At 50.0% G+C, this 14,757-nt stretch overlaps 1 protein-coding gene across 1 annotated transcript; it reads left to right on the plus strand.

Moving 5' to 3' along the window:
- The first annotated feature begins 7,722 nt into the window (after positions 1 to 7,722).
- On the plus strand, positions 7,723 to 10,328 carry LOC134510135 (homeobox protein NANOG-like). Its single transcript, XM_063323060.1, has 4 exons — positions 7,723 to 7,891; positions 8,314 to 8,582; positions 9,354 to 9,443; positions 9,912 to 10,328. Exons 1-4 carry the CDS (start codon positions 7,723 to 7,725, stop codon positions 10,326 to 10,328), a joined length of 945 nt encoding a protein of 314 aa, XP_063179130.1.
- The last annotated feature ends 4,429 nt before the right edge of the window (positions 10,329 to 14,757 follow it).

Below are 14,757 nucleotides of genomic sequence, written 5' to 3' on the forward strand. Positions count from 1 at the left end.
ATGCTCTGAAGTCAACAGCTGGCATCTACTGGTGTCAGCAGTTCCACTTTACTGGTACAGGGGAGCTCTCTCAGCCTGTGAAAATCAAGTCTAAACAGGAGGCACAACTGTCTCTGAAGTCTTAGTAAGGCTGTGCTACAAAATACCCCGATCTCACCGCTTTGCTTTCCAAGTAGAAGGCGCACTTCTACAACATACACCTCAAATGCAAACAGCTGTGAGCACACTATGAGCAAGCCCTAAACCAAGCCAGCTACCCCAAACTCAAATCCTCCACAACACGTGCAGTTCTCTCCCTGCGGAGAAGACGAGAAAGAGACAAAGAACCACATGTGGCAGATCTGAGTCAGGGCACTGAATAGTCCACCGGAAAATGCTCAGACACCATGACGATGAAGGCAATCTAGGAAACTAGACGGAATAGGATGGTTTTCTGTTCTCTTTTTCTCTTTCCTCCCCTCTACTTAATGTGGCCTATTTTTTTCTCACTGTGTTTAACTTTATTTCTTTGTCCAGGAATGCATGTATTGCCACATGTAAATAAAGGGTCAGATTATGCACTCAGATACGCTGTTACAAGCATGGAAAAATGTCAAACCTCAGTGCCACGCAAGCCGATGTGAAACTCTCTTAGACTGTCATGGGACCAGAATCTACCCAAGCTGAGGACTTCTCCCAGTTACACAGAGGGAAAAGAAAGCAGCACCTGTCCCACTGGGCTAATTCCCTCTCTTCTGGCCTTAAATTCAGGAGGTTGAAACCAGACGTTCCTGTGTTTCACCACAGGGGAGGTTTTAAAGCTAGGAAGAGATGTTGTACAGAACAGCCTGATTCTGAGGATTTTCTTTTCCTCCTGTTTCCTGGTGCTATAGCAGATTGCTGTTAAGCAGGCTGCCAACAGCCCCTGGCATTTCCTTGACTGCATCATTCAACGCTGTGATGGACGGGTTCAGGTGCTCCAAGCAGCTCTCTCAAGCCACTGGAATGTCAGTACATGAATGACACATGCAAGGGACAGGCATTGAATCCCATGACCCTGGTACACCTGTTCTCTGGGGATTAAATCACAGAAGAGGAGTGCAACAGGGGATGGCCTTCATCACTGAACTGTGCTGGGGAACACGTTGCTCAATAGCCTGCTCTGGCTGCAGGACAACGCTGCTGCCTTGACCCCGTACCGAGTGCAGCTGGTGGACAGATCAGAGATCAGATCTCCAGCTGGGCCCAGCACATGGTGTCGCAGAGCAGATGGGTACTGATAGAAACTGAAATCTTCAGTGGTTTGTGTCAACATGCTGTCTGTGAACTGCAGTGGCTGAGGAGAGGTGAACGGCATCTGGCTTGACCATTTCTGCTGCAGAGGTGGGGAAGTCTGGTGGGTGCGGTAAGCAAAGAGAGACAGCCGAGGTGTTACCATGTCACAGGGCCCTGCTGGATCACAAGTCAACACCTGCATCTTTGCACCAAAGCCATGCAACACTCCACAAGGTTACTTTGCATCTGCAGGCGCTTTGACACTATTATTAGGCTGTTTACAACTATAATAAAGCAACTCAGTCATGAGTGGGGTTAAGAGAAGGTGTTCTCAGGCCTGTCTTAGCCCCAGAGTTTGCATGGAGCACACAACTGGGGTTAGAACTGGATTTTTTAGCAAGATGTTGTTCCCAACACAGACAGTCATGCCTGCTCCTCCTCCTTCATGACTAAGCTATGCTGGGGAAGAATTTTTATTTTGTCACAGCAGAGGCTGGGGTTCTGGGCTTCTTTCATTGTGTGATCCTGTGGCTTTTTCTGATCTTGCAGCCTGGGAAGAGATGCAGTTGACAATAGTCTCTTTTTGATTCTTTCTTTGCTGCCCCAAAAGATGCGCTTTCACAGCCTAATATGAGCTGTTTCTCCATGGACAATCTGAAGGAGATGAAGCACAGGCAATTTTTACCTTTAGGCCAGTAGCTGATGTCAATGCTATATTCCCCTCCCCAGCCTCCACCCTTCACTGGATTCAATTCCTAGGCAAATGACATACAGTTAAAAAAGCTACAGCCTCTCACCGTTGGTCTCTTCTTTGTCTCTTTTTTTTCCACCTCAGCCAACTCAGCCATCTAAATACTGTCAGACAAAGGCAGGCAAATCTTTTTCTTCCGTCAGTCCCAGACAACATCCACTTGCAGATCCCATTCCACAGCCCTGGGCTTCACCGGCTCTACTATTCAGATGTAGAGCAGGTGCCAGCCAGGGAGCCTCACGCTCTAACACTTGCTAATCGCTCATGAATGCATGTGCAAGAGCCGGTCTTGGAGAAAAGGAGACAGGTGGGGGTAAGGGCCAGGCAATGCGGGGATCCCTGTCTCATCCCCTGACAGATTTGAAAGATGAGCACCCTTTTCCCTAATCCTAGCCTTCCCTGTAATTAGACACTCGCCTCACAGGTGATTTGCTCTTATGAGGACTTTCTGGGGCTTAAAAAATACAAATGGCACAGAATGGGCACAGTGACCTGCCCGAAAAGTACGTGCTAACTTGGAAGAGCTTGGTTACTGGGATGTATTAGCAGCACTTGCAAACTGTGTGCCAACTTACGACCTGTGCAAGTGTAATTGCAATCCTCCACTTGGCACATAATCCTCATTAGTTGTGTTCTGATACGCATTAACAACGGTGAGATGTGTGGGATCAGCCTCGCATGAGAGATGTGAAAGAAAACAGGTGCCACAATACACGGTGAACTCGAAAGAGCCTTCAACACGTGTGGAATCTAGCTACCACTTCAGGGCCCCCGCTCGAACCGAAGGGTCTGGCAGCAATGGGTTTTCCAGAGACTTTACCCACTGGGTGAGTTGTAGGAAACTGTCCCCATCAGAATGGGGAAGACAAAGCAAAGACAAAAAAAAAAAGCGCTTCTGTTTCATTTCAAAGTTCCTAAGCCATCTGTGTTTGGGGAACAAAAGGCAAGCTGCCTGATGCACCTGAAACAGAGCATCCTTTCGGAGGAGAGTGGGGGACGTGACTCCTGTTTTGAGGCGGCACAGGGCCTTCCGTAGGCTGAGAACCACAGGACTTGCTGTTCCCTTCTAGTGGTGGAAACGGCAGAAAGTATTTTAACACAGCTATGTCTATGCTGTTTTCTTTTAATCAGAGGACACCTACCTCAGCCTGCGGGAACAACCACCCTATGGCTAAAGGAAGAGGGGAGAATTCGCGGAGAGAGGATGCTTGGAAGGGTTTTGCTCGATATACACAACCTCTCTGTGTTCCCCAGGACACAACCCTGCTCGTTTGCAATAACCTTCACACAACCCTGGCTCCAAGCTGTGCTGCTCGCAAGTCTTCCCTTGGGCACACTATTTCGTATTCCAGCTGATGGGCACTAGTAGGGAACATTTCTTGAGATCAGTGCTTACAACTACAGCACTCCAGCATCATGTGCGTGGCAGGCATGGATAAAGGGTTGATAAAGAAAGAACAGACCCGTCAAACCCTAGAAATTTGTGTTGGCTCACTAGCCTGCTTCCCACCTGTTTTATGACATTCAGTTTTCCTGCCTTTTCAGGGTGTCGCTTGGTTTTGGGCCATGTCTCCGCTGTCCCAGTCTGCCTCACCACTGCTAACAAAGGGCCACATCGTCCAGTAATTCTCAGGTGATTGAGACACTGGGAGGGAGAAGCTTTGTCCTTTTCTCGACCTGCTCCCCTAAAGAGTCAAGAGAAAGGAAAACTGTATTTTAATATGAATGAGAGTCTAATTTTTGTTATTCTTTCTTGATCCCCCTTCCTTCCACAAACATGGCATCTTGGGTCCAGACTGTGAGCTGTGACCACGCTACAGGGGGCAGGCTGTCCGGAGCCAAGAGCTGGGCAAGTACTGAGGGCTGCAGGGCAGGAGCGTTCTCACATGACTAACTTGAGAAGCATTCAATTTTAGGAAAAAATAAAAAAAATAAAAATAAATAAATAAAATCAAAGGTGCCTGCTTGGGAGAAAAGCCAGACAAGCTCAACAGAATACAAGGGAGGGATTTCTACCTGCCTTCCCCAACCACGCACAGCCCTGACAGAGAATGATGGCTCCCAGGGAAACAAACCTCTTGAGGGGAAATGGGGCTCAGGCCAAGGTTCCCTGTTCACTAATACCAAGCCTGCACCGTGGCACCTCGCTGAGGCCCATGGACATGAGCAGAATGACACAGCAACACTCAGTGACACTTCACAGCTTCACAGTATTCACCAAAACACGGATGACCCAGGTTTGAGCTAGCTACAGGAGGACAGAGGAGCACCTAAAATAAACATAACGTCTGAGACAACCTCTTCCGCTATAACGTTAACCTGCTGATGACGATGAGTTTGGCAATGCTCTGAGGTAGGAACCCGTAGCATTTCTGACCCAATGGTATGAGCTCCAGAACTGGATTTACAGTATCAGTGATCTGCTAGTTCCCCAACTCCAGCCTAGGTAAAATGGTGTGTTTGTATCACCTCAGTGCAAGGTTGAGCTCCAGGCCTCTGAAAGTAGTGACCCTACTGGCAGTAATGGGGGACCCCTTGTAGAGGGAACTTGCTGGATGAAAATATCTTCCAGCCACAGTCCCATCTCACCTGTGCTTGGGCCAAGACTGCTTTTAGACCTGAGCTTCTATCTCTGCTGCTGAGCTACAGAAAAGGCTTATTATGGCATGCTTCACCCCAGTGAGTGTCTACATTCACTTCCCTATACTTACTGAGCCAACTTATGCTTACTCACGTGACTAATGCTCCACACTATTAGGCACATAATGATTTTAGAACTGCAAAAGGGGAGGTGGTCACAGCATGAAGGGAGAGTGGGACACGACCTTGGGCCAAAAAAACCAAATCGTTGCTGCTATTTGGCCCTGTTGAGAAAAACAGGACTAGACTAGACTAAATCTGGACTGTTTTGCTGTTCCATCTGAAAACAGCTCCAAAAGAAACACGAGTGGATACTTGCATCTGCTCTATGAGTCATTCCCAGCAGGTATTTTTTTAAAGCACAGCAGCTGTAGACAGTCATGAGCAGCATATCCAGTTTGCGGGCTGATGGTGCCACAGGGTGGGTGTCCCAGACCTGCCGCCCTGGGGAACCTCTCAAGCGCCCACATCTTGCTTCCTATAGCATCCTCTGTGCCTGTATGACTTCTGGATTTACCTTCCCAAGATATTTTTATGGATACCATTTATGTGGGGGGAAATAACTGGGTTTCTTTTCCTAAATAAATTCTGACTTTAGATAGTATGGTTTTATACTCTCACACAAGTCTTGTTTCTCTCACAAAGACATTAAAAAATATGTTTGGTCACCTGATTAGAGATATGGTTGGGGAGAAGGAGCAAATTATCCTCACTGGAAGGAAATATGTGGTGGTTAAAGCATAAAAGCAACGGGAATGGAAGACAAGTGGGACAAGAAAAACAGAAGATGAACAAAAAAAAAAAAAAAGAAGAAGAGGGGAAATGAAATCGATTCCACGCACGCTGCAAAGCAGGTCTGTCTCTGGGACGGAATCCGACCTATACGTGAAAACTGATCCATATATGAAAACTGCAAAACTATGAGCAGCTCTGCTGCATTTCCAAACACACACGAGGGAGGATTTGCTGGCAGAGGCGGTGTTACTCCGGCTATGAAATGCTAATCCCTCTGCCGCGGGTGTCCCTCGCAAGCCGCGTCCCCTCCGATGACTCGGGGGGGTTCCTGCGGCCTGTGAGACGGTCTCCAGGCGGGTGCCCTTGCGACAGTACGGTATCAGTCCAAAAAATTATTTCGCCTGGTGCTGTAGAGGCAGACACGGGGCGGCCCTAGAGCTGTCACTGCCGAGAGATACCCGAACGCCAGGGCTTTGGTTTGCAGGCACATGCCCCCTCGCCCCGACCCTGCGTTTTTCTCCCTCTTTGCAACGGGCTGGTTTTTGGCGGGGAGTCCCCGTGGGGGAGCGGGCGTGTCCCGGGGCAGCAGGGGGACCGGCGGCCCCTCGCTCCCACAGCGGGCAGCACGATCGCTTCGCGTCCGTGGGGCAATCCCGTTCCGTGCGTGCGCCGGCGGGACGGGCGGGAACCCCGAAACCCACAGCCCGGGGCTGCGAAGGCAGGGGGAGCGACACGGCACGGGGAGACGGGGGGGACAACTTCGTTCACACACACACACCCCCCCCGGCTGGCACTGCTTGCTTCGGGGCCAGAAGCGGGCTCTGGCTCTAGCTCTGTATTTCATCCCTCTCCCCCGATTATAGTCACTTTCCCCCGCGTTCCTAATCGTCTCTCCGTCTAGATCCTGTCCGGATTCTAACCGAGAAACGAAATCACCGTTAATTAGGAGGTGATCAAAGGTGGGCCCGACAAGGACCCCTCCAGGCGGGCAGCGCCGCGGCGTTACCGTGCGGGCCGTGGGCTCGGGCCACCAGCTGGAGCTCGTTTCTCATGATGACTCAAGAGAGGAGGAGATATATGGGAGACAAGGGAAGACCCACTGTTATCTCCAAAAGATTTTTTCAACAGGACAACAGGTTAGGAGCTACTCCCCTGCCTTTGTATACAGGTAGGTGCCCATGTCCTGTTTCCTTGCACTGGGGGGGAGGTGAGGAATTTGCTTGATGTGTCACATGCCCTCATTTGTACTTTTCCCAGGTGGTTTTCCAGGTTTTGTAACTCCCGGGCTATGAGATCCTCCCAATAAACTTTTATTTCCTTAAAGGAAGTAGTAATAGTTTGTGGGGGGAGGAGAGTATCTTTCCCAAGCAGACCGTGGACCCTGGTTTCAAACCCTTAAGATCTATAAGGCTCTTTTTATAGTGGTACTGCTCTTGTTTCCTTTGGGATCTGACTGGGTGATTCCCACCTCTCTCTGGTGCATAGCAAAAATAAACCTTTTTTTTTTTCTAACCTACCGGTTCTTTCAAAAGAAAAAAAAAAACCAAAACCACAAAACAAACAAAACCAACAAAGTGTCAAATAGATAAGGAAAGAAGCTTGAAAAAGCTCAAGTGCCATCTCTCTGTGCCCCTGCAAAACAGGCCTGCCTGTCTCGGCCTTGGGCTAGCCGCTGGAGAAGCAGCTTGCCTTTCTTTGAGCCCTCTTCCCTGCAATACAGACACCGCTCTGTAGCCCCCCCCCCCGCCCCCAGTCTGTATTCACTTGCGGGGAGGTGGGGGGGCTTATCTGTTTGCAACGATGGTTGCGATCTGCAATGCAGACGCGCAGAGCCTCTGCATGCCCCGGGGCAGGTTCTGGGTTCCCCTCCATTCTTTGCGTTTGGGTGGGGACGGGTGAGGAGGTGGAGGTGGGGAGAAAGAGTGTTAAATGTGGGGGGTGGGGGGGTGTCTGCCAACCACCCGTCCAACTCACCAGGCGTCTCTGCCGGGCCTTCTGGCCCCGAGGGGGAAACAAGGCTCTTCCTCCCACCCCCCAGCAGGGAGAGGTGTGCTGGCGGCAACGGCCCGACCCCCACCGCGGCACCTAGGAGCCAAGTTGGGAAGCGGGGCCTGGTGTCCCAGCCCTCCCCCACTCGCCGAATACCCCCAAAGTCCCTCCCCTCCAATCAACTGACTTTTAACATGACAATGGCCGTGACAATCCCTTCTAGCCAAGGCCAGGCTGGGGAGGACATAAAGCATCCCCCCACCTCCGCCTAATGGGGGTACCCGCCCGCGGGCTGCCTGCAGCCTCCACCGCCAGCTCGCCGCCTGCTCGGGGCTGGGGGTCCCGGCCCGGCCATGAGTGCCCACCTGGCCATGCCACCTTACGTGCCCTACCCCGGCGCGGTGAGGTATGGGGATTATTACTGGCTCTCTCCAGGGAGCATGGACAGCCTGCCCGCCGAGGAGGCTCCGGCGGCGGACGCCCCCTCCTTCCCCGCGGCGGAGAAGACGCCCAGCCACACAGGTAGGCGCCCGGCCCGGCTGGTCCCGGCGGAGCGATCGGGCTGCCCTGGACTGGGAGGGTGGTTGTGTCCCTCCTGACCCTGGGGTGGGGGGCGATGCCGGTGTTGCCGACGGTCCCCCGCCCCGGCGAGGATGCGACGGGCCCTGGTCCGTCGGCTGCCCCGCTGGAAGCGGCGGGGAGCCTGCCGGCGGCCCCTGTGTCCAGGCGGGACGGGGCAGAGGTGTGAGCAGAGAGGGATCTCGGTTCCGTTGCCCCGGGGCGGCCTGTGCCCACTTCTCCGCGCTGCATTGCCCGCGGCTGCGGAGCCCCTGCAAGCCCCCGAGGCCCACACGATCTTAAATTCTCCCGAGAAGCTGGGCTTCGAAGTCTTTGCGTCTTTCCCAGATGACCCTGCTCACCCCAGTTCTCTCTTTTCTTCACAGATGTCTCCCCGGCTTCCTCCAGCTCTGGGACGCTCATCCAGTACACCCCAGACTCTGCCACTAGCCCCACCGCAGAGTGCCCATCTCCCCATCCCTCTTGCCAGAAGGCCAAGGAGGAAGGTGAGGGTGTGGTGAAGAAGGCCAAGAGCCGCACAGCCTTCTCCCAGGAGCAGCTGCAAATCCTGCACCAGCGGTTTCAGAGCCAGAAGTACCTCAGCCCCCAGCAGATCCGGGAGCTGGCCGCTGCCCTGGGGCTCACCTACAAGCAGGTGAACATCTTGCTCTGAGCGGCTGAATTGCATCCCCTGTGTGAACTGCTCTTGCGAGCGGAGTTTTTTTAGGTGTTTTTTCTTAGACTCCAGAGATGAGTTTCTTTCGTGGTCTTGTTCATGCCATTGCTTACGTGGGAGAGCAGAGGGTGTGAAAACTTATGACTCAGTCTTTCTCTTATGTTTGGTTCCAGCCCTACTATTCAACCACTCCGTGCAGGTGTTTGAAAGGGCATACAGATCAGGGCCATGCAGAGTCAGCTTACTGTTCTGGGTGGACATGTGCTGTCTCTGAATGTGAAAAGTCTGATACTGGCATTGCTGTGCCTTTCTTAGTCAGAGTGGCACCTGGGTCTCTCCCTAGAGAGAGGGTCCTTGCCCCACCAGCTACTCCTTGCCCCACCAGCTACGCATGTCTGGCTGAAGGAATGACTCACTCCTGAGTCAGCACTGATCTTCACAGAGCAATGAGATGCTGCTGCTGTGCAAGCTGTGTTTATGCAGTTGTCTTGGCCTGTCTTTCTGGTAGGGTTTTTGATGCCATGAAAGATACCATGGTGATCTGAGGAGTGAGAGTATTAGTTTTCAAGTCTCAGCTCTGATTCTATGGCTACCTGGGTCTGCTGCATACTGTTAGCTGCTGAAATGATACGCAGTATTTGAAGCCAAGCAGCAACTGGATTGTAGTAGAAAGTGAAACATCTTTAGGATGTGTAGTAAGCTCTGAGAATGAATTTCTAATGCCCTATGTCCTTTCCTCGTCACTTCTAGGTGAAAACATGGTTTCAGAATCAACGGATGAAATTTAAACGTTGCCAGAAGGAGAGCCAGTGGGTAGAAAAAGGAGTGTATCTACCACAGGTGAGATAATTTCCCCTTTCCCCCATTGCCACCAGTCGCAGTTCCTCCAGTCTATGGGGAAAAGTGTTATCATGTCCAACCTGTTAACTCAAAACAATGCACAGGACTCAATATTATCAAGCTAGTTGTATTTCTCGTAATAGGGCTTGCAGTGGCATCTATTTTAATTCTGCCCTGGCACTGAAAGAGTTTTACTTCCAGCCCACTTACCTCCCAAATGAGACCAGATAGAAAACGAAACAGCCAAAGAGGGCCAGCAAAGCTACTTGCCCTTTTTCTCCCCAGCATGGTGCTCCCAGACATGTTGAGTTGGTTATTAGTCTACAGTGAGGACAATGAGTAAAAAAAAAATACACTATTGTTTGGCACGGGAGAGGGGGTGAGGGAGAAAGGAGGACCCATCCCAAAGAATGGGCACAGTTAGGATGGTGCTCTGCATTACTGAACAGCCTTCTCTGTCTCTCTTAGAATGGGTTTCATCAGGCTGCGTACCTGGATATAACCCCCACGTTTCACCAGGGCTTCCCTGTCTGTGCCAGCAGAAACCTTCAGGCTGTGACCAACGTGCACCAGGCTTACGGCAGTGGCCAGACTTATGGGAATGGGCAGAGCCTGTACTCGTTCATGGCTGTGGAGGATGAGGGGCTCTTTGGAAAAGGTGGGACAAGCTGCAATACCCAGCAAGCCATGGGTTTATTAAGCCAGCAGATGAACTTCTATCATGGCTACCCTGCTGATGTGGATTATGTCAGCCTGGAGTCCGAAGACAACTACAGCTTCCAGAGCACCTCTGACAATGTCACACCGTTCTCAAGCTCTCCTGTACAGCATCAGTACCAGGCCTCTTGGCATCCCCTGGGGACCCAGAGTGGTTATGACTCTTAGACCTAAGGATTTTTTCCTCCCTTCTCCTGTTTTCTCTCATGGGGTTTCTAGGGTCTTGACTCAGGGATCCAGTTTCTGTTCCTTTCTCTTGCCCCTCCTCCTGTTTTAACCATTGATGGGGCCCAGCACCCTGCTGCCTGGGGCTAGTTTTCTGTTAAAAGGCACCTGTCTGTTCATGGTTAACCCTTGGCAAGGGTGTTTTGTGTGAGGATAGATGAAACCTCATTCATGGGTGGTAATGAGCAATGCCACAGCCAGGAGCAGCAGAGGTTGTAAAGGTCCACGTTTTCTGGCCAAGTCTCGCATTCCTCTGCTGCCTCTTTAGCAGGTGATCTCTGATCCTTGCTCTGTGTGTCTTGCAAAGCTTTGCTGGAGAAGAAAACCCTGTACTTCAGCATATTTCTGCTAGAAATACCTTGTTGTAGCCCAGAATCTTTCCTGCTGTCTTGCCTACTTCTGTTGTTACCACAGTCAGTTAACCGCGAATAGGTTCGTCATCTGCATCCTCTCCTCCCTCACTGAAAAGCTACATGAGATCATCTGATTTTGGATGACTTGATCCATTTAACTCTCAGCAGCCCCCCCTGCCCCGGAGCAGTCAGCACCTGCCTGCCCCTTGCCTGCTGCCCTCCTGTGTGCACAGGGCAGCTGAGAGGAGGAGAAGAGGAAGAGAAGTGGGGTAGAATATTGCCCATATCTCAGGTAGAAACTTTGGTTTCCAAAGCTGCTAACACGCTTGTGCCTGTCAGCTCGTTTGGGACGGTGTCTCTGGGACCGTCCCCACCCAGTTTAGATCTTGCCTTTTCTACATCTCTGTGCTGAAAGACTGTTGGCTTGTCCCAACCTGAAAATTGCAGCAGAGGGTAGCCCGAAGTGGCATGGTTGGAAGTGTTGGAAGATGGCTCCAAAGAGCCATCTTTGGAGTGGTGAAAACAGTCTGCTTATCTGTACGTGATGGTCCCCTAGCACTTCACAAACACAGCACCACTACGGTGCAGCTTTCTCTGGGGTGGAGGCAGGCAGCTAGGTAAAGGACTTGGTGATTTTTAAAGCTGATGTTTTATGTCACTTTTCATGGAACCTGGATGTCGGGGGTGGGGAATCCTGTTGGGTCCCAGTGGAGTTGTCATCCGTGGGGCTAGAGCAGGATGGTTCCCCACGCTCTTGTCCAATACCAGTTTTAAAAGTGTAAACTAATAGGATTTTTGGCCCTTCCCCAGGCCCTAGTTGGATCTCTTCTGTTTTATTCTGATGAAAAGGGCACTGGCTGCCTCATCTGGCGTAAGTACCCACGCGCTGGGGGAAGTGAGAAGTTTAGAGAAACCTAGTTAGACAAAATGAGGAAAATGCTGGTTTAAAATTTTCAGGTGTGTTTTTTTTTTTAAATAAAACTGAATCATCTTTTCCAGTATGGAGAAACCGGAAGTCAGCTCCAACCTATGTGAAACTGACTTTTTTTTTTTTTTTACAAGGTGTAGAATTGCAGAGTCCAGTCTGCCACTGCCCAAGAATACAAAATAGCATGAGCTGGCAAAAGCATAAATACTTCTGTGGTAGAGGTTTCGTTATTTTTGTGGTTAGTGCACAATTTTTGCTGCAACCCTGTCTCAAAATGTCTGCACAAGGGTTGTACGTCACAGTTAAATTTTCACTGCAAAGGAGGCGAACATTTGTTTTTGTTCCAGACCAATTTTTCTTAAACTGTGTTTTCTTGCAGTGATCTCAAGCATGTTTTATGTTTTGTGCATGTTGTCTTTTACTACTTTGTTTCTGCTTGATGTTCTTACAAACTTGTTTGAATTGAAAATAAATTACTTTTATTTTAATGTTGAAACTGTGTCGCCAGCTTGCATCGGAACAGCCTGGGACGAGAATGGTTATTCTGCCCGGGTTAGACCAGCAGTACTGAGGGGGGGAAAAAGTAACCCTCCTGTGTTTCTTCCAGAAGTAGGATCAAGGCACTCTTTAAAAGGACCTGGTCACAGAAGCCCGTGAGCCTTGTTTTTAACATGCAGGTGTGTTGCCTAGTGCAAGGGGGGTGCTCCAGGGGCAGGCAACTGGACTGCTAGCTGCTGGCTTGCGGTAATGTGTAGCTCTGTAACGTGCTTGTGTTAGTCCTTAAACTGCGATGCTTCAAAACAGATTTTTAAGTACGAGGGTGGGGGCAAAAGAAAAAGTGTCTTTTGAGATTGGGTGGCCACCTCTCGTCGCTCCAGAAGGTCACGGTTAGAGGTTTGAAGTCCTGCCTCATAGAGGGCTCTCTTGGGGTTCTTGTGCCAACCTCAAATAGCTGCAGAAGTTTGTGTAGAAGTTTGTGCGTGAATCCTGCCTCTGGCACTGAAACAAAAACTTCTTTCTTTCCCTGCTTTGCTCCAAGACTGCGTTTATCTCCTCTTAGCAGCTGGGAGCAACAATTCAGAGGTCCTGAAATGTGAGACAGACACATTGGGACCAAAGCGGTGCATCAGCAGCTACAGATGTAGAGACTTAATTAACCTCTTTCCACTCAGTGAGCTTTGGTTCATCAGAGCTTTGCTTTCCTTATATAGCTCTTAGTTTGAACACCTGTGGACCTTGTGTGCAGCCAAGGGCTGTGAGTGTCCATGCACAGCAGCACTAATGGAACGAAGGGGCTGTCTGTGTTCAGTGGTTGATGCTACTGCTGCGTCAGCAGAGCCAAGTTCCAGTTAATAGCAACACTTCAAACTAGCAAAAATGATCTGTTTGGGTTTAATCCCAGGTTCCTTAAACTACAGTACACCACCAAAGCTTTTCATCGGCCTGAAGAGTTAGCTAAACCGGCAGCTGACTGCTCAGGCTCAAGATGTCACATGTTCTTTGCTGACTAGAACCTGCCTGTGTGGGTGCCGAAGCATGTCTGCTTTCCTTTTGCAGTACTGCAATGGTCTGCTTCCAAGTGTGAGATGGAATATGTGCAGGAAGGCGAGGGAGTGGAAGTTTAAACCTTGCGGAGGAGGAAGAAAGGTGGAGTGGATTGCCAGCCTTCAACAGTAGAATAATGTAAATCTGCCCTGGAAGAGGGGGAAAAAGCAGGTTCACACGGTGTCCTGTATTACAAACCAGATCCTTCCTCATGCTGACATAAGTTTCGTGTCCCAGCATCAGTTTGGATGAATTCTGAGTAATGGTCTAGTAGTAGTGTTAATTTCAGCAATTCCCTTGAAAACACAAAGCTGAACCACGTACCTATAAAAGTCATAGATACTAAAGCCTTGCCTTTCAAGTTTAAAATTAGCAGCTTCCAGGTTTGGGGGTGGAGAGGTGAGGCAGGGAATGAATGGGTTTGGGGGGTTTTTTTGCTGCTGTTTTTGTTTGGTTTTGTGTTGTGGTTTTTTTTTTAAATGCAAACTTAAACTCTCAAAAAACACGCAATGTTCACAGGTCTTCATAGAATGATTGCAGAGGATGCTTGGTACAAATTACCTGTGTTCCTTGGGAGTGTTTCTCTTCCGTGATTCTGCCACAAGGGTAAGGAGGTAGCCGGAGCTCTGCTGGCAGATCTCCTGCAGAAACGGATCGTGTTGCTAAAACAGCCCTGGGAGTGAGATGACTCGCCCTGCACGCTGTGCTCTGTGTTACCGCATTTACTGTGGAACCGTTCTGCAGCAATAGAGTGTTCCTTCATGGGTGTATTATTCTCCCGGTTGCTCAGCCTGGGTTGCACGCAGGTTTGGCAAGCCCACGTAGTTGCAGAGCTGGAGGGAATATGCAGAATGTCTGTTGGAATTTTGGCAGGTGGGCCGGAAAGTAGATCAGGAGGGGTTTCTAAAAGCCGTGGAATGAAATAGAGTTCTGCCTTTCCACAGTGCTGGAGATCTGTTACCTTGCCGTGCCTGAGTCACCTCACTATGTGAAACAGCTGCACAGGTAATCGCAGCACTACTATCGAAATGGTGGAGCTGCAACTAATCCCTCCAGATTCATACTTCCCAAAGGGAAGTAAGTGCGTGTCAGCAAAAGCCCTTTCTGTTGGGTTACATTGCCTCTCAGTTAGGACTGCTGCTTCGTGTGACTGTGCTGCGTAACAGTGATTTCTGCACACTGCAAACATGACTTGCCTTGCCAGTAAATCTTTTTAAGATAAAGCTGTAAACTCATACGGAGGTTTTTTTGTACGTATTATAGATTGTGGAAACAATCTATTTGCACTTTCACAGTATCTCTGCAGCATCAACACTCCGGTATGTCAATGCTGCAGATGTAGGTCCAGTGGTGGAGAGAATCCCACCCAAACGGAATAAATTAGATCTGGTACAGACTATGTAGATGTTTATTCTCTAGTTTATTGGGTTCAAGCCTTTGCTGTCCCATAGGCAAAATACCAAGCAAGTAGAGTGGTGCAAGCAACTTCATTCCTTGCTCTCTGTGTCAACGTGGCCTGCAGCGATGTTTTACAAGCTGCATGTTT

This window comes from Chroicocephalus ridibundus, chromosome 1 (assembly GCF_963924245.1).
Source record: "Chroicocephalus ridibundus chromosome 1, bChrRid1.1, whole genome shotgun sequence".
Classification (NCBI taxonomy): domain Eukaryota; kingdom Metazoa; phylum Chordata; class Aves; order Charadriiformes; family Laridae; genus Chroicocephalus; species Chroicocephalus ridibundus.